This window comes from Coregonus lavaretus (assembly GCF_964263955.1).
Source record: "Coregonus lavaretus genome assembly, chromosome: 14".
In the NCBI taxonomy this organism is placed as follows: Eukaryota; Metazoa; Chordata; class Actinopteri; order Salmoniformes; family Salmonidae; genus Coregonus; species Coregonus lavaretus.
Genome location: NC_140001.1, coordinates 35,784,396 through 35,803,661, shown reverse-complemented (window position 1 = coordinate 35,803,661; position 19,266 = coordinate 35,784,396). Strand labels below are relative to the sequence as shown.

General features: G+C 43.4%; 1 protein-coding gene across 2 annotated transcripts in view; it reads right to left on the bottom strand.

The window, feature by feature from the left end:
- Nucleotides 1-17,595, bottom strand: part of LOC311141731 (serine/threonine-protein phosphatase 2B catalytic subunit gamma isoform-like) — a 65,883-nt gene extending 48,288 nt beyond the window's left edge. Inside the window, exons 1-3 of one of the 2 annotated variants that reach the window (XM_084177162.1) lie at nucleotides 16,971-17,595; nucleotides 6,689-6,886; nucleotides 1,133-1,257 (exon numbers count right to left, since the gene is read on the bottom strand). In XM_084177162.1, coding sequence (XP_084033288.1) covers nucleotides 1,133-1,257; nucleotides 6,689-6,886; nucleotides 16,971-17,040 — 393 coding nt within the window. In that variant the 5' untranslated portion in view covers nucleotides 17,041-17,595. The remainder of the gene's footprint in view (nucleotides 1-1,132; nucleotides 1,258-6,688; nucleotides 6,887-16,970) is intronic. The other variant, XM_084177163.1, reaches the window with a different exon arrangement.
- Nucleotides 17,596-19,266: the final 1,671 nt, after the last annotated feature.

The window sequence follows — 19,266 nt, the reverse complement described above, 5'->3', positions numbered from 1 at the left end:
ACACACAGGCACACGCATACACAGACAATAACATACGCACTATACACACACGTACACATGGATTTTGTGTTGTAGATATGTGGTAGTAGAGTAGTGGCCTGAGGGCACACACTTAATGAGTTGTGAACTCTGTTGTGAAATGTAATGTTTTTTTAACTGTATATAACTGCCTTAATTTTGCTGGACCCCAGGAAGAGTAGCTGCTGCCTTGGCAGCAGCTAATGGGGATCCAAACTAAATGCAAATATTGTACAATCCAGGTGTGCAAAGCTCTTAGAGACTTACCCAGAAAGACTCACAGCTGTAATCGCTGCCAAAGGTGATTATAAGATGTATTGATTAATTCAGTGGGTTGAATACTTATCAATACTTTTTCTTCCAGTTTCAAATTAGAGTATTTTGTGTAAATCGTTGACAAAAAATGACAATTAAATCCATTTTAATCCCACTTTGTAACAGCAAAATGTCAATGGATGTGAATACTTTCTTAAGGCACTGTAGGCCATTTCTGTGGTCTACACACCCAGTTTACCCAAATAATCTAGCTAACTAAGTAGGGAACACTGACCCCAATTCACATGCTCCGTCTCGGGAAGAGGCACAAACGTATGACCATAAACCAAAATGGCAGCTATTATTAAGGTTTTGACTATGTGATGTAAGAATAGACTTAGCAAACTTGACCCTAAGCCACTTTCAGACATTACATCATTCCATGTGAGAGCACAGCAGAGCGGGTGTCCCTCACTGGGCTTGAGGTAAATACAGACAGACAGACAGACGACAGAGAGAGACAGAGACAGAGAGGGAGAGGTGTCTTAACTAAACACGGCACACCAGTCCAGCAAGGCCAGACACACATTACCATGTTATATAGCTACCTCTGCCGCTCTGCTCGCCTTCAAACGCAACACAGGGAATTTCCTACAGCAGCAGGATCTAAATAAGGCCAATCGCGTTCACCCTCTCATTTTGGGTGCTCTGGAATAGACTCACCAAGCAGTCGTTAACCCTGATCCTCCAACGATTCCCAAATGTGTATTCACTCCTCCCCCATCACCCCAATTCAGATTCTCCTTCTTCATTGGCGGACTCAAGGAGAGAGGGAATTGGGTCAGTAGGGTAGACTCACCTCAATACTGAAGTAGCCTCGGTCTACATAGTCTCCGAGGAACAGATAACGTGTGTTGCTGGGCGAGCCTCCCACTTCAAACAGCTTCATTAGGTCAAAGAACTGGCCATGGACATCTCCACACACTGAGGACAAACAAACAACACTGTTAGGGAAGGAAACAATAGGTTATTATCATCTAATACGAGAGACATGGTCTGACATGAAAATACTTTGATATGCACAAGAGTGAGAGTAATTTCAGAGAGTTACCTAATTCTGTCTATTAATGTACAGGGAAGAAATGTAGGCCTATACGCATGTGATTGAGGCTGATGGAAGTGAATCAGAATAACAAGCCTGTGTGTGAGCACTAGCAGGGTGCAGAAGAGATAGACTAAGCTGGACCAGGACAGTAAGGACAGCTGTGTGAAACTGGGAGTTCAGTTCAAAGGCATTTGATGACACCGATAACTCAGGCCAGTAAAATGGGTCCACACCAATATACCTTCTGTCAACAGACGCAGTGAACAGTGGTGTGGTACCATGGCATAGTGCCCAGGCATGTACTGTGTTCTCTGGCCATGGTTGGGCACTATTCCATGGCACTGTATGAATGTTTGTTTGCTGGGTGCCAGAGAAAGAGAGAGGTGCATGTACTATCCTCACTCACTCAGCATGTGTGTAGGCTAGAGGGAGCAGATCAGCTTGATGGAACCAGTCCGATCCCTGTGTTCTCACCATTCAATTTCACTTGATACGTGCAGTAAAACAATGGTGAATGGAGCGATCAGGCTGGTTCCACCAGCCTAGGAGAGTTTCAAGTTTTATGAGTGGTATGAACGGGATACAAATGGTATACACCGTCCAAGGAACTGCTTACTTGCAGGTTACTTCAACAATGAAACAACAATAAGAAATAAATAAAAGATTGTACAAACAAAGTAAAATCAGGGATGCAAACTGGTGAGGGCCCAAAAAGGTGACACTTGTTTTTGCATTGAAACATGCAAAAAAATCCCTGCTTGGGGGAAATGCAGGTTAACTAATTTAACAACAAATAATATCATCTACATGATCAGTCTCTGTGTGTAAAATAGAAAGTGGTTAATGTGAACCTAACTCCCCGCAAAAAAATGTAAAGAAAGCAATCCATTATTATTTGGTGCCTAGACTTTACTGCAAATGACACTCAAGTCCAGAGAAAAACCAGTACATTAATATTGCAGTTAGCCACGACAGCCTTTATAATAGAACGCTTGTGACCACACACACATCTAAATATTGCACTTGGGAAAAAAACATCTTCCAAGTAGAAATACAATGAAACAAACAGGCATTCTATTGTTGCTCTATTATAGCGGCCACTATAGTAGACATTAATCAAGTGCACAAGACTACATGGGTGCAAAAATAACGTTCACTTAGTAAAACATTTAATAATCCCCCCTCACTCACACACAAGTGTTACTGTCAAATTCAACACAACAAAATAAATATATTTGGGCTACATTGCACTACATTGTACACTTTCTGCCTGTGGACATCTGTTCTCCAATGTGCCAGCAGAGCATGATACCCTTTGTTGGCATACCTGATCTCTTTCAGGCAGAGAGTACACCTGGCATAACACTTTTTATCCACCGTATTGAAAAAGTGAGAAAGAAATTGTGTGGTCTTCCTTTCACCTCTGGCATCCAGCTTAAGCCAGCTCCAGCTACACCTGATCCCTGAAACCACTTGTTTAACAAGCAACGCCTCATTTTCACCTGATTCACTCATTCTAAAATTTAACCACATACTGTAGAGGGAAAACATTAGTTCACAGATAGTAGTTAGTTCGTTAGCTAGTTAACATTTCACACAGATTGCCAGGGTCCAGTAAGCAACTAACGCGTTATAACTTGAGGAACGGTAAGGAGTCGTATACCAGTTAATACTATAGTGAATTGGTTAGGTTACTAACGTTAGCTCATCTGATGTTGTAACGTTAGCTGTCTGACTATTAGCCAGCTAATTTTCACACCATAAACTCACTTATTTGATCAGTTAAGTTGGCTAATGTTGCTCAACATTTCTCTGGCTAGCTAACGGAGAATTTGATCCAGCTAGCAAGATACTTAACAATGCTAACAATACTTGTTCCACCACACTTTCTCCTTAAAAAAAAAAAAAATATATATATATATATATATTTCACCTTTATTTAACCAGGTAACCCAGTTGAGAACAAGTTCTCATTTACAACTGCGACCTGGCCAAGATAAAGCAAAGCAGTGCGATAAAAACAACAACACAAAGTTACATATGGGGTAAAACAAAACATAAAGTCAAAAATACAACAGAAAATAAATATCCAGTGTGTGCAAATGTAGCAAGTTATGGAGGTAAGGCAATAAATAGGCTATAGTGCAAAATAATTACAATTAGTATTAACATTGGAATGATAGATGTGCAAGAGATGATGTGCAAATAGAGATACTGGGGTGCAAATGAGCAAAATAAATAACAATATAGGGATGAGGTAGTTGGGTGGGCTAATTTCAGATGGGCTGTGTACAGGTGCAGTGATCGGTAAGGTGCTCTGACAACTGATGCTTAAAGTTAGTGAGGGAGATAAGAGTCTCCAGCTTCAGAGATTTTTGCAATTCGTTCCAGTCATTGGCAGCAGAGAACTGGAAGGAATGGCGGACAAAGGAGGTGTTGGCTTTGGGGATGACCAGTGAGATATACCTGCTGGAGCGCATACTACGGGTGGGTGTTGCTATGGTGACCAATGAGCTAAGATAAGGCAGGGATTTGCCTAGCAGTGATTTATAGATGGCCTGGAGCCAGTGGGTTTGGCGACGAATATGTAGTGAGGACCAGCCAACAAGAGCGTACAGGTCACAGTGGTGTGTAGTGTATGGGGCTTTGGAGACAAAACGGATGGCACTGTGACTGAGACTACATCCAATTTGCTGAGTAGAGTGTTGGAGGCTATTTTGTAAATGACATCGCCGAAGTCAAGGATCGGTAGGATAGTCAGTTTTACGAGGGCATGTTTGGCAGCATGAGTGAAGGAGGCTTTGTTGCGAAATAGGAAGCCAATTCTAGATTTAACTTTGGATTGGAGATTCTTAATTTGAGTCTGGAAGGAGAGTTTACAGTCTAACCAGACACCTAGGTATTTGTAGTTGTCCACATACTCTAGGTCAGACCCGTCGAGAGTATTGATTCTAGTCGGGGTGGGCGGGTGCCAGCAGCGTTCGATTGAAGAGCATGCATTTAGTTTTACTAGTGTTTAAGAGCAGTTGGAGGCTACGGAAGGAGTATTGTATGGCATTGAAGCTCGTTTGGAGGTTTGTTAACACAGTGTCCAGTGAAGGGCCAGATGTATGCAAAATGGTGTCGTCTGCGTAGAGGTGGATCTGAGAGTCACCAGCAGCAAGAGCGACATCATTGATATACACGGAGAAAAGAGTCGGCCCAATAATTGAACCCTGTGGCACCCCCATAGAGACTGCCATAGGTCCAGACAACAGGCCCTCCGATTTGACACATTGAACTCCTTCAACTCAAACTTTCCAAATGCCAGTTGTTTTTCGGTTACAGCTCAGGAAGTACGCTTCATCACCTTCCCACTCCAGTCTCCGTGGTCAGGCTTCTCACCTACCTCTTCGTTATCGTTCAGGAGACGCGCTGCTGTAACTGGCAAACTGCCTTTCCACTATCCGCTGTCTTTCTAGCGCGCGCTGATGCTGTAACTAGCAAGTTGGTTGTCTCTTCTCTCTTCAGTCGCGTGCTGCATTCTGTTGTTATGTGAACGATTGGCTGAGCCTTGGATGCAGCCAGTATTGCTCCAAACGCACATCACTCGTTCGCTTACAGCCAGGAGTGATCCAAAGCCCCCCCCGCCCAAACTTTTCTAATTGGATCTACACAAATCACTTAGGTCACCTATTTTGGATTGAAAATGGCGAATTTTGCTGAAAGGTGACTAGTTTTCATCCCTGGTAAATGGCTCAGTAGAATAGAATAAACATTTTAGCGTAAGTATAATACAGGAAGGCAAAATGTATAGTCCAATATTTACATGTCTTTTGGGAAAGGGGGAATTGGGGGCAAGTATTTACATTTTGCAGTATTTGTCTGGTAGCATGAATGAATAAGTGTGTGTGTGTGTGCGCGCTAAGGTGCGGAGAATCAGAGCAGGTGGTCAGTCCAGTTCAAGTGTTCAGCAGTCTGATGGCTTGTAGATCGAAACTGTCTCTGAGCATGTTGGTATCAGACCTCATGCTCCAATACCGTCTGCCCGACTAAGGGAGTGAACAGCTTGTGTGTGGGGTCCTTGATGCTGCAGGCCTTCCTCAGGCATTGCTTCGAGTAGATGTCCTGGATGGGTGGGAGCACGGTCCCAGTGATGTACTGGGCTGTCTTCACCACCTGCTGGGGGGCCTTGCGGTCGTGGATGGAGCAATTCCCGTACCAGGCCGTGATGCAACCAGTCAGGATGCTCTCAATGGTGCAGCGGTAGTATTTGGAGAGGACCCGGGGTGGCATGCCTAATTTCTTCAGCCGCCTTAGGAAGTAGAGACGCTGTTGCGCCCTCTTGACAAGAGTGGTGTTGTTGTTGGTCCATGACAAGTGCTCGGGTGATGTGGACGCCGAGGAACTTAAAACTGCTGACTCTCTCTACTGCAATCCCGTTGATGTGGATCGGGGCATGTTCCCTCCTCTGCTTCCTGAAGTCAACAATCAACTCCTTTGTTTTGCCGACATTGAGGGAGAGGTTGTTGTCCTGGCACCACAATGCCAGTTCACTTACCTCCTCCCTATAAGCCAACTCGTCATTGTTGGTTATCAGGCCTACAACCGTGGTGTCGTCAGCAAAATAACTATATTCAAATCCATATGACCTAGATGACATTTACATTTTTGTTATTCAAAAACTCTTATCCAGAGCAACTTACAGGAACAATTAAGGTTAAGTGCCTTGCTTAACGGCACTGACAGATTTCTCACCTAGTCGGCTCGGGGATTCGAACCAGTGACCTTTCAGTTACTGGCCAAACGCTCTTAACTGCTAGGCTACCTGCCTCCCCAAATGGCATGATGTATATGTGGCCTAAATCCATAAGACCTCAGTGTTAAAACTAACTTCCTAAAGGCGGATGTTGCTTTAGGCAAACTGCAAAGGTCAGGCTTCACAAGCTAAACACAACTAATGACGGGCTAAACGTGCCCATTTGCATTTGATCTCTTTGAAGTAGTTACTGGAGGCCAGGTGACTGACTGACAGCCTTAGGAGCAGCAGGTAAGTTCCTTCTCCTCAGGTAAAGGGAGGGCGTGTACACAACTGTGTTGTGGTATGCTGTGATGTGTACTCAACGCTATCCTCTTGTGTAAATCAGTGAAAGAAAGGGTTTCAAGTCACCAGCTGATCACATACAGTAACAACAAAAAAGGGGACCAAGTTCCTTCTTTCCAACCTAATGTGTGTTTGTGTATAGGCTATGTGTATATCGGAGGGGTTGGGTATAGCAGAAGGCACATTTCCATCTCAAATGGATTAATAAAGTACTATTCTTCTCTTACCTGTGATGGGTGCCTCTACCTCCAGCATACACTTCTCCTGTCTCAGTATGTTGGCTCCGTCGTTGATGATCCGGAGGGCCACCTCTTCCTCCAGCCGGCCCTCCTTCACTAGGTGCGTGCGGAGCGTCTCTGCGTTGGGCTTGCCATCCTCAAACAGCTCCTTCATAGACAGATGCTGCTGGGGAGGGTACGGCACGGCTGGACAGGGGAACAGAGGGGAAACAGATATTAAGGATATGTCCCAAAAAGGCATCCGTTTCCCTATTTAGTGCACTACTTTTGACCAGGGCTTTGGTCAAAAGTAGTGTACTACTGTACATAGGCTAGGGAATGCATTTGGGACGGAGCCTATTTGATACAGTGAGGGAAAAAAGTATTTGATCCCCTGCTGATTTTGTACGTTTGCCCACTGACAAATAAATGATCAGTCTATAATTTTAATGGTAGGTTTATTTGAACAGTGAGAGACAGAATAACAACAAAAAAATCCAGAAAAACACATGTCAAAAATGTTATAAATTGATTTGCATTTTTATGAGGGAAATAAGTATTTGACCCCCTCTCAATCAGAAAGATTTCTGGCTCCCAGGTGTCTTTTATACAGGTAACGAGCTGAGATTAGGAGCACACTCTTAAAGAGAGTGCTCCTAATCTCAGTTTGTTACCTGTATAAAAGACACCTGTCCACAGAAGCAATCAATCAATCAGATTCCAAACTCTCCACCATGGCCAAGACCAAAGAGCTCCCCAAGGATGTCAGGGACAAGATTGTAGACCTACACAAGGCTGGAATGGGCTACAAGACCATCGCCAAGCAGCTTGGTGAGAAGGTGACAACAGTTGGTTGAAGAAACACAAAATAACTGTCAATCTCCCTCGGCCTGGGGCTCCATGCAAGATCTCACCTCGTGGAGTTGCAATGATCATGAGAACGGTGAGGAATCAGCCCAGACCTACACGGGAGGATCTTGTCAATGATCTCAAGGCAGCTGGGACCATAGTCACCAAGAAAACAATTGGTAACACACTACGCCGTGAAGGACTGAAATCCTGCAGCACCCGCAAGGGCCCCCTGCTCAAGAAAGCACATATACAGGGCTGTGTGAAGTTTGCCAATGAACATCTGAATGATTCAGAGGAGAACTGGGTGAAAGTGTTGTGGTCAGATGAGAACAAAATCGAGCTCTTTGGCATCAACTCAACTCGCCGTGTTTGGAGGAGGAGAAATGCTGCCTATGACCCCAAGAACACCATCCCCACCGTCAAACATGGAGGTGGAAACATTATGCTTTGGGGGTGTTTTTCTGCTAAGGGGACAGGACAACTTCACCGCATCAAAGGGACGATGGACAGGGCCATGTACCGTCAAATCTTGGGTGAGAACCTCCTTCCCTCAGCCAGGGCATTGAAAATGGGTCGTGGATGGGTATTCCAGCATGACAATGACCCAAAACACATGGCCAAGGCAACAAAGGAGTGGCTCAAGAAGAAGCACATTAAGGTCCTGGAGTGACCTAGCCAGTCTCCAGATCTTAATCCCATAGAAAATCTGTGGAGGGAGCTGAAGGTTTGAGTTGCCAAACATCAGGCTCGAAACCTTAATGACTTGGAGAAGATGGGACAAAATCCCTCCTGAGATGTGTGCAAACCTGGTGGCCAACTACAAGAAACGGCTGACTTCTGTGATTGCCAACAAGGGTTTTGCCACCAAGTACTAAGTCATGTTTTGCAGAGGGGTCAAATACTTATTTCCGTCACTGTATAGGGAATAGGGTGCAACCTAGGTCCATTGTGTCCCACCCACAGAGACTGTTCTTGCATTTAACTTTAATACTGCCATGGAGTCAGTCAAAGTTCTGCAATCTACAATACATTATGTCTGACAGTGTATTACAGATTGCTCATTTATGCTGGCAAACCGCATACTATCTACATACGTTAACACAAATTAGCCTAGAGAGCCCACATCTTAGGCAATAAAACACAACAATAACAAGCCATACAGTAGTAATTTAAGACAGACTGATGGAAAATATTTCCCATCTGCATCCAGTGTCTGCCCAGCCATTAATAGATTCTAGGGCAGCAGGCAGCCGCATCCCGTGGTAGGCTAGTCAGTCAGTGTCAAATTGCACACCTGGCCGGGCGGTAATCTGTTCTACAGTCCCACAATCCTTTGCAGAGTGCAAAAGGTTGCTATAGCGTAAAACCCTTGATATTATTTTAGATACTAGACTCTCAGCTGTCAAAACAATCATAAGTAAAGAGATAAATGTCCATATTTTGTTTAAAAACTAGGGTAAATTGCAGTGATGAGGAAAACACTATACAGTTACATATCGCAACATTATTTTGGACGATATTATATCGATACTTTGACTATCGATTTGTAAAAAGGTAGCGTTAGCTAGCGCTAGTCGACTGTACCTGCGCCAAAACGCCGGTATTTTTCATCCTATAACTTGTTCTCTTTAAATAGTGAGCCAACATGTTTTCAGCACTTATTTCCATGACTGATCAAAACTCGTTTTAATTATGGCTCTCTTGTCAGCTGATATACACAGAGTATACAGAATATTAAGAACACCTGTTAGTTCCATGACAGACTGACCAGGTGAATCCAGGTCAAAGCTATGATCTCTTATTGATGTCACTTGTTAAATCCACATAAAATCAATGTTGATAAAGGGGAGGAGACAGGTTCAATAATTACTTTTAAGCTTCGAGACATTTGGAACATGGATTGTGTATGTGTGCCATTCAGAGGGTGAATGGGCAAGACAAAAGATTGAAGTGCCTTTGAACAGGGTATGGTAGTAGGTACCAGGCGCACCGGTTTGTGTCAAGAACTGCAACACTGCTGGGTTTTTCACGGTCAACAGTTTTCCATGTGTATCAAGAATGGTCCACCACCCAAAGGACATCCAGCCAACTTGACAACTGTGGGAAGCATTGGCGTCAACATGTGCCAGCATCCCTGTGGAACGCTTTTGACACCTTGTAGAGTCCATGCCCCGATGAATTGAGGCTATTCTGAGGGCAAAGTGGGGGTGCAACTCAGTATTAGGAAGGTGTTCCTAATGTTTGGTATACTAAATTTAGCAATATGTTTGGAACAATCGCAATACATATAGAATCGTGAGAATCACAATACATATTGTATCGCCACCTAAGTATCGTGATAATATCGTATCGTGAGGTCCCTGGCAATTCCCAGCCCTACTAAATTGCGTAGCAACGCTGGCAAGCAATTAGAAAAGATTACGACAATGATGCTGTTTTTAGGTGTAGACTATAAAGCCTAGGTATGGAACTTAAAGGTGGGTCGGCAGTTGGAAAACAGGAAGCAACCATCTCCATTCCTTAAACAAAAAAGCAATGTGTTCCACTGCAAATCCACAAAGATGTGACCAAAAGATAACAGCCCTTTTCATTTTAGAATTCTCAACAGCCAGCCACCCAGACAGACAAGGTAGTGATGAGGCATTTACCACATATTTGTGCCCAGGCTATTTTCAGTTTGGCAGGTAGATAGGGCCCAACATTCCCTCCATCCTGGTTGTTACATTAGTAGCAGGTCAATTGACCTCAAACCTTTCATAGAGCCACACAGTCAACTGTGGAACCTTATATAGACAGGTGTGTGCCTTTCCAAATCATGTCCAATCAATTGCATTTACCACAGGTGGACTCCAATCAAGTTGTAGAAACACCAAGGATGATCAATGGAAACAGGATGCACCTGAGCTCAATTTCAAGTCTCATAGCAACGGGTCTGAATACTTATGTAAAACTGTTTTCGCTTTGGCATTATGGGGTATTGTGTGTAGATTGATGAGGAAATTTTTTATTTAATCAATTTTAGAATAAGGCTGTAACATAACAAAATGTAGAAAAAGTAAAGGGGTCTGAATACTTCCGAATGCACTGCATGTTCAGCTCATAACGGTTTTCTTTGTCTTTCTGTTGTCTGGTGGTCAAACCAAGAGTGTTAAAACAGTCTTGAGTCCGGACAACCCCCTCTCTCTCTCCAGTTAATGCCACCTCTCCCAGCTCTTTCTGACACCTACCCATGAGTCCCCGCTCTTTCCATTTACTGTAACCAGTATCCTCACCCACTGAGCACCGACCGACACCGGATGTCCATGGACATTGAAAAGTAGTTGAAATCTGGTCAGTCCACCCTGGCATTGATTTTAAGGTCCACAGATGGACCGGACCAAATCTGAACATATCATAGTCGTATGTTTCCATAATACAGTACTCTACAGTGAGTAGAGAATAGTAGAATACAGTCCAATACAATAATACAGTACAATACAGTACAGTAAATTGTACTGTACAGTATATTGTATTGTACTCAACTACACTGAACTCTACCATACTCTGCTCTGGTGTGCTGTATTGTACTGAACTGTGCTCTGCTGTGCTGTCCAAACTTGTGAAACATGAGAATGACATTCATATCCATAATTATGCATTTCTGTGTAGTACAGATCAGGGACCCATAATGTAATTCCTTTACCGTAATTCCATTTCCGGGTGTAAATCCACTTCCCTTACTGTAGTTCAATAAACAAAATATATTTTTTCAAACTCAAGGTGCCATGTCATTGTTGACACCACATTCTTTCTGCACACATCTTTGAATCTTAATTCAGAGTTTATTTTGAAAACGTGGTTGCATTAAAACCTTTTTTATTATTATTTACCGTAATTCCGTTACCAAAGTTGGTATCTGGACAGTTCTTCCACTAAATACGTTTTAGAAATAATGTATGTGGAAATTGTTAAAAAGTAGTCCTTGTGCATAGTTAAACTTTGAAATCAATGGTTTCTGTCAGGCGCTAAAATAGAAATTGGTTATATTTTAGACGCTTGATGCCCTGCAAGTCCCGCCTCTCCCATCTACTCATTGGTTTTCAAGAGAATACTAACCCATGTGGGTGATGAAAGATGAACGAGAGAATAGAGAACACATGATTTTGTATGACTCAAAATGGGTCAAAATTCTACAAAGATCAAGTAAAAAATAGGACCTTATCCTTTTCAGGTAAAATAACAACCCAATGGTTATCTCCCAGGAAAATTAGCTAGCAACAGCAAGCTAGCTAAATGTCCATGAATGTTTGTGTGTTTCGACCTGTCCCCAAATTAATATAGTTGGTTCACAGTTGGTTTTGGTATTTTAACCTGCGTGCCATGAACGCGTCTGGAGGGGATAGACAAAATCAACACGCACGGAGCCGGTTTGGTCAAGGTGTTAGGATCACATAAGTAAAATCATTCCCAGTGCGGCCATGTGTGGGGTGTAGGGATGCAAATTTTTGTCAGTTTTGCTGCAGACTGCCTCCACATTTCTATGGTTGGATTTTGGCTACTTTGAAGCAAGGCAAGACATTTCCTCATTATTTGAAGTAAAGTAAAACGTTCAGGTTTCAAACAATTATACTACATCAAGCTCACATTGCAAAGTGGTGGGTGACGTGCTGATAGCCTGCCTACCATTGACTATAGCCTATGCACTCTAATGGCAAATGGGAGGCAAGCTTTAATTAATAAGAACAGTAGCTCTTTTTAATCGTGGCCATCAAAACAGTTTACCAGCGATTGCATTTAGAATTCTTATTTGTTTGCGCAATGACGGAGTATAAAAGCACATTTCACTCCTGTGCGCGTGTGATAAACAAGATATATAACAACTAACAAAAATACACGCACTAATTTAAGCATGACCGGTCAAATGTATTGTCAGCGTCAAAGCGTTTAACTGTTAACATCCCTAGTTGAGTGGGATCATGATCATCATGGTTCATGAACAACTGCCTGCTAAACTACACCCCTGATAATCTGTTGCCATTAGATCAATACCACGGTCCGGATTGTTACCTTAGGTGCATGAGAAGAGGGCACAGCCTGCGGTTAAAGTCTCCACATGGCTCAGGTTGTAGCACCGTACAGAACATCAATGGAGATTCGAGGCCACAGGCCGCTCATGAAAGCCACATAAACCAATGGCTGGAATATGAGTGAACTCTAATGAGCTTTTGTGTGGGTGTGTTAAATCAGTGTGGTGGCACCTGACTACCCAGAGGACCAGAGGCAGCCTGATGCATTAGGCTATAGCCTGACCTTACCTACTACTACCATCCATCACAGGTTTCCAGGAGGATGAGGCTGGTCTGGAGAGATGAGGGAGGAGGTTGACTTGTGCAATGTGTCAGCAGCAGAATCAATTGATAATATTATCTGTCGGAGAAACACAGTCTGACACACCGTTTGTCATGCTGAAACAAATAGCCACGCCTCTTTACTTTACTAGCATCTTTGACAGGTTTTGGAGCAACAAATCAGTCAAATGCAAGTCCATCCTATTCCCTACATAGTGCACTACTTTTGACCAGAGCCTTATGGATAGCCTACTATGAGTCCAGCAGCCTTGTTTTGGTGTGCAGCACAGGACAGGTAGGGTGCAGGCTGGCTGTCTGATGAGCTGGCTTGGAGAATGGGAGGGGGGATGTGTGGGTTACTGGCACGGACCCGGCCGGCCTGCAGTGGGATTTCTCCAGCAGCACACACAGTGAGCTCCAACTTGGTCACCCTATGATCAAGACAAGCTGTCATGCTCTGACAAGTGTTGTATAAATAAACAGTAAGCGTTCCTGGACCTACAAGGCAGGCAACGAAAGGAACTGTAAGCTGGCTACGAGCGTTAAGAGATTAGGCAAAGCCTCTATTAGCCGGGGATTCCAAGTTCAGAACCTGTTTATTTAGGAGCCTAGCTAGCTAGCCCCACTGGAGGCAAGATCCTGGCCCCAAGAATCCAAGAAAACATGGATGGATGGATAGTGACTCAGTGAGGGGCAAGGCAAGGCAGGCAGTAGCTCGCATGTGTCAAGGGCTAGGCCTATTGGCCAGTTATTGGGATCAACAACACCATCTCAGTGAAACTGACTGGAGCAAGAGGGCTGGATCACACGTCGCACAGATCAGTCATAGTATTCTAGGGTCACCTGCACATGATCCCAGTCTGCCGTGGTGGTGACTCAAATCCAATGCATTAGTAGTGTTGGAGACAAGATTCATACTGCTATTGGTCAGGTGAACCAAGAGTTTGGAAACAAAATGATAGGTTAGGATAGGCCTACACTGACTTTATATACACTACATGACCAAAAGTATGTGGACACCTGCTTGTCGAACATCTCATTCCAAAATCATGGGCATTAATATGGAGTTGGTCTACCCTTCGCTGCTATAACAGCCTCCACTCTTCAGGGAAGGCTTTCCACTAGATGTTGGAACATTGCTGCGGGGACCTGCTTCCATTCAGCCACAAGAGCATGAGTGAGGTCGGGCAATGATGTTGGGCGATTAGGCCTGGCTCGCAATCAGCGTTCCAATTCATCCCAAAGGTGTTCGATGGGGTTGAGGTCAGGGCTCTGTGCAGGCTAGTCAAGTTCTTCCACACCGATCTCAACAAACCATTTCTGTATGGACCTCGCTTTGTGCATGGGGGCATTGTCATTCTGAAACAGGAAAGGGCTTTCCCCAATCTGTTGTCACAAAGTTGGAAGCACTGAATTGTCTACAATGTTATTGTATGCTGTAGCGTTACTGGAACTAAGGGCCTAGCCCGAAACATGAAAAACAGCCCCAGACCACTATCCCTCCTCCACCAAACCCAGATTCATCCTTTGGATTGCCAGATGGTGAAGCGTGCTTCATCACTCCAGAGAACGTGTTTCCACTGCAGAGTCCAATTGCGATGAGCTTTACACCACTCCAGCCGACGCTTGGCATTGCGCATGGTGATCTTAGGCTTGTGTGTGGCTGCTCGGCCATGGAAACCCATTTCATGAAGCTCCCGACGAACAGTTATTGTGCTGACATTGCTTCCAGAGTCAGTTTGGAACTCGGTAGTGAGTGTTGCAACCGAGGACGCGCTGTGTGGCCTATGACAGTACCACATTGAAAGACACTGAGCTCTTCAGTAAGGCCATTCTACTGCCGGTGTTTGTCTATGGAGATTGCATGAATGTGTGCTCGATTTAATGCACCTGTCAGCAACAGGTGTGGCTGAAATAGCCGATTCTACTCATTTGAAGGGGTGTTCACATACTTTTGTCTATATAGTGTATGTCTTTCAGATTAGTTTACTAATTAGCATGGATGTTCAATGGCCTCTTCATGACAAATGAGACAAACGACTTAATGACAAACAAGACCTACATTTCACCCACATTGGCATGACAACAAACAGGACAAAGGGACAATAGTTATTCAATCTTTGTTTCAGATTTGGATCCTGCTGGTATAGAAATAGTCAATCTATTATTGTATCATCAAACACTCACAAAGGGGGACAATGGCACACTGAATGATTAGGCTACAGAATCAGGACAATATGGCTCAGGTAGCTGTGGGGGGAGTTGGACAGTGTGTTGTCCCTCCCATCCAAATTGCCCTAATCACTGAACACATTACTCAGCCAAATTAGATAATTACACAGAGTAGAGCTGGGTGATATGGACAAAAATCCATATTACGATAAATAGCCTGAATTGATGCGATAACGGATTTTATAGGGCCCTACATTATCCTTTAAATGACTACTAGTAGTTTGATGTTGTAGACATTGATTGTCCCATTAACAATAACCCATATTAGCATACTTATTTCATTTCAAACCTCACATTTCTCTAGTATAGGCTACGTATCGTAATAAATTATATCAGCAAAATGCCTGCGATAAGTGATCGGTGTCGATCATTTTTGGTTTATCGTCCCAGCTCTAACACAGAGTGGTGGTCATCTCTGCCACTGAGTCAGTGACATCACATGCTCGGTGCACTGCACAGGACCCAGCATACACTCTGGTTCAATTACCCATACCAATGACCAAATGACTGATATTTGAGGCTACCCCTAAACCACATAAATGAAGTGAAGCGCAAAATATCAACTCACCAATAAAGACAAAATTATTAATCTGGCATTTTCCATCTGGACTACAGCTGTGGTACAACTAGAGAAATTGTACAACAGATCCCATCTCTTTAATAATGTAGACTATCCACAAAGGAGAGGATTTCATTTATAAAACAGAAAGTGTCAGTGTGAGAAAAAATAAAGTGGATAGTACCACTATTGGAGGAGTAGCAGCATCATCCTACTCACTCAAGCCTCTCCTGAGCCTTGGTACAGTTAAAACTGCCATGTTGGGACCCCCAATGGTCCTGGCTGGATGTACGAACAAATCTCTTTCTCCCACTCTTCGTCCCTCCTTCACGCTTTCTCCCACAATCCCACACCCTGTGGCTAGACCATGTTGGGCACATTACTGGGGAGATTATTTCCGCAATTAACTCACTCTCTCCCTACTGGCATACATACGAAGTTTGATCCCCTGCCAGGGCATTCTCTTGCTCCTGGCCCTCTCACCCTGAATGGGTGGGTAGCGCTGGGCTGGCAGAGGGGGAGAGCTGGCTCGTGCTCGGCTGAAGAGACCGTTCAGGCCAGGCAGTGCTAACGAGGTCCTGCCTGCCCAGGGAGCCACAACAGCTGGGTTAAGAAATCCACCTTGCCAGCTTAATCACAGCAATAGCAAACCTCTCACGGCCCGCTCTCCCTCAGTGGCCCTTGTGTTGCACACTGCACACAGTCAATACATTTTTCATTATGAGATATCATAGGCTTATCTAGACCGCCCTACAGAACCTGCCTAATGATGATACCAAGTACCCTACATCACTTTCCATGACCATAGACTGAGTCGGTAGAACTCCTGTAAGAAGGTGCCAGTCAGCAACCACAAAGCTATGCCCTGGTGATTTAGAGCCAGGGGTCACAGGTGCCTCCTGATTCACCTCTGGTCATAGTAAAGCTTCATGGCAGGCCTGCTATAAACGCTGTCCTGAAAATATACTGCCCACTATCAATCCTTTCTGTGTATTTCGTCGTGCATGTTGACAGCTACATGTGGTGAGTGAGTTATACTAAATATATTAACAAATTATGTGTCCTTCTAGCTAAAATGGAACATTATGACAGAACTAGTAGGCTAGTTACTGCAGCCAAGTAGATACAGTTCTGGTTCGTTCAATATAACTAGTTAGTTCATGTAGTATGCTGTTCTTGCAGCTTCGTGTGGTGTAACTACAGTACCTAGCTTGTTACCTAGTTAATTAGCTAATATTTGGAATGTTAAAACAGAACGTTCAGTAATTTACATAGCTAGCTAACGGTACAGTAGTTAGCTACGTTTGCAAAGTCGACTCACCTTTTACTAGCCGCTCAGTTGTAGATTGTTTTTCTCCGGCGTTCTCCTTGTCTTTGTCTTTTCCAGACATGTTAGTTCCGTCTGGCCTCCACTCAGGACCAAGTTTGATGAGCTAGCTTTACTAGCTAGTTTGTAGCGCTAGCTGGTTACTCTGTCTTGAAGTTATGAGAGTTAATAGAGATTTGTTTTCTTTCCGAGAAGATTGATTTGATTAGGTTCGATTGCTAACAGCGTAAATCCGTGTCAAATGTCACTAATTGATATGGACCATAAAAAACGGAGAAAAAGTGGTGATTGTCCCGTGTAGTAAAAGTCTTGAATATTTAGTTAGTGGATAAAGTTAATGCGATTTTCGACTTTTTAAGAGTTACAGTTAGCTCGCAAACTAGCTGGGTATATCAGATTGACAAATCACTTGCAATCCATTTGAATGCTAACGTAAACGTTAGTCAGTAATCTCATTATCAAATTGCTTGGATTATTCATCCATAAAACCCATCGCTTTCAAACCAACGTTTCCTCGCGGTTATCGAGCCCAGTTCCAGGTGTAACTAGCGATTGTTCCCGTTCTGACCGTAACCCCACGGATTAAACTCTAATCTGACAGCGCACACAGACAGTCATCACTAGTCACTACAGCCACAAAGTCATAAACCCCGCCTATTTCTGCAATGTATATTCTTAAAATCTGATTTTAAACCTAACCTTAACCCTAACCATACTGCTAACCTTATGTTTAACCTTAAATGAAGACCAAAAAGCAACAAAATAATAATAATACATGTTTACGATTATAGGCAATTTCGACTTTGTGGCTGTGGTAACTAGTGACAACCCAGACAAGGATTTCCTACAATATGGCGGAGGCGGAACTGAATCCCTAACGAAATGACGTAGCTATAGTAACGTAATGCGTACACGACAAATCAAATCAAATTTTATTTGTCACATGCGCCGAATGCTTACTTACAAGCCCTTAACCAACAACGCAGGTTTAATAAAAATAAGAGTTAAGAAAATATTAACTAAATAAAAAGAGCAACAATAAAATAACAATAATGAGGCTATAGACAGGGTGTACCTGTCCCGAGTCAATGTGCTGGGGTACAGCTTAGTTGAGGTAATAGAGGTCATAGGTACTGTACCAGTCAAAAGTTTGGACACAACTACTCATTCAAGGATTTTTCTTTATTTTAACTATTTTCTACATTGTAGAATAATAGTGAAGACATCAAAACTATGACATAACACATATGGATTTTTCACCTTTATTTAACCAGGTAAACCAGTTGAGAACAAGTTCTCATTTACAACTGCGACCTGGCCAAGATAAAGCAAAGCAGTGCGATAAAAAACAACAACACAGAGTTACATACAAAACATAAACTCAAAAATACAACAGAAAATATATATACAGTGTATGCAAATGTAGCAAGTTATGGAGGTAAGGCAATAAATAGGCCATAGTGCAAAATAATTACAATTTAGTATTAACACTGAAATGATAGATGTGCAAGAGATGATGTGCAAATAGAGATACTGGGGTGCAAATGAGCAAAATAAATAACAATATGGGGATGAGGTAGTTGGGTGGGCTAATTTCAGATGGGCTGTGTACAGGTGCAGTGATCGGTAAGGTGCTCTGACAACTGATCCTTAAAGTTAGTGAGGGAGATGAGTCTCCAGCTTCAGAGATTTTTGCAGTTTGTTCCAGTCATTGGCAGCAGAGAACTGGAAGGAATGGCGGCCAAAGGAGGTGTTGGCTTTGGGGATGACCAGTGAGATATACCTGCTGGAGCACATACTACGGGTGGGTGTTGCTATGGTCACCAATGAGCTAAGATAAGGCAGGGATTTGCCTAGCAGTGATTTATAGATGACCTGGAGCCATTGGTTTTGGCGACGAATATGTAGTGAGGACCAGCCAACGAGAGCGTACAGGTCACAGTGGTGGGTAGTATATGGGGCTTTGGTGACAAAACGGATGGCACTGTGATAGACTACATCCAATTTGCTGAGTAGAGTGTTGGAGGCTATTTTGTAAATGACATCGCCAAAGTCAAGGATTGGTAAGATAGTCAGTTTAACCAGGGCATGTTTGGCAGCATGAGAGAAGGAGGCTTTGTTGCGAAATAGGAAGCCGATTCTAGATTTAACTTTGGATTGGAGATGCTTAATGTGAGTCTGGAAGGATAGTTTACAGTCTAACCAGACACCTAGGTATTTGTAGTTGTCCACATACTCTAGGTCAGACCTGCTGAGAGTAGTGATTCTAGTCGGGTGGGCGGGTGTCAGC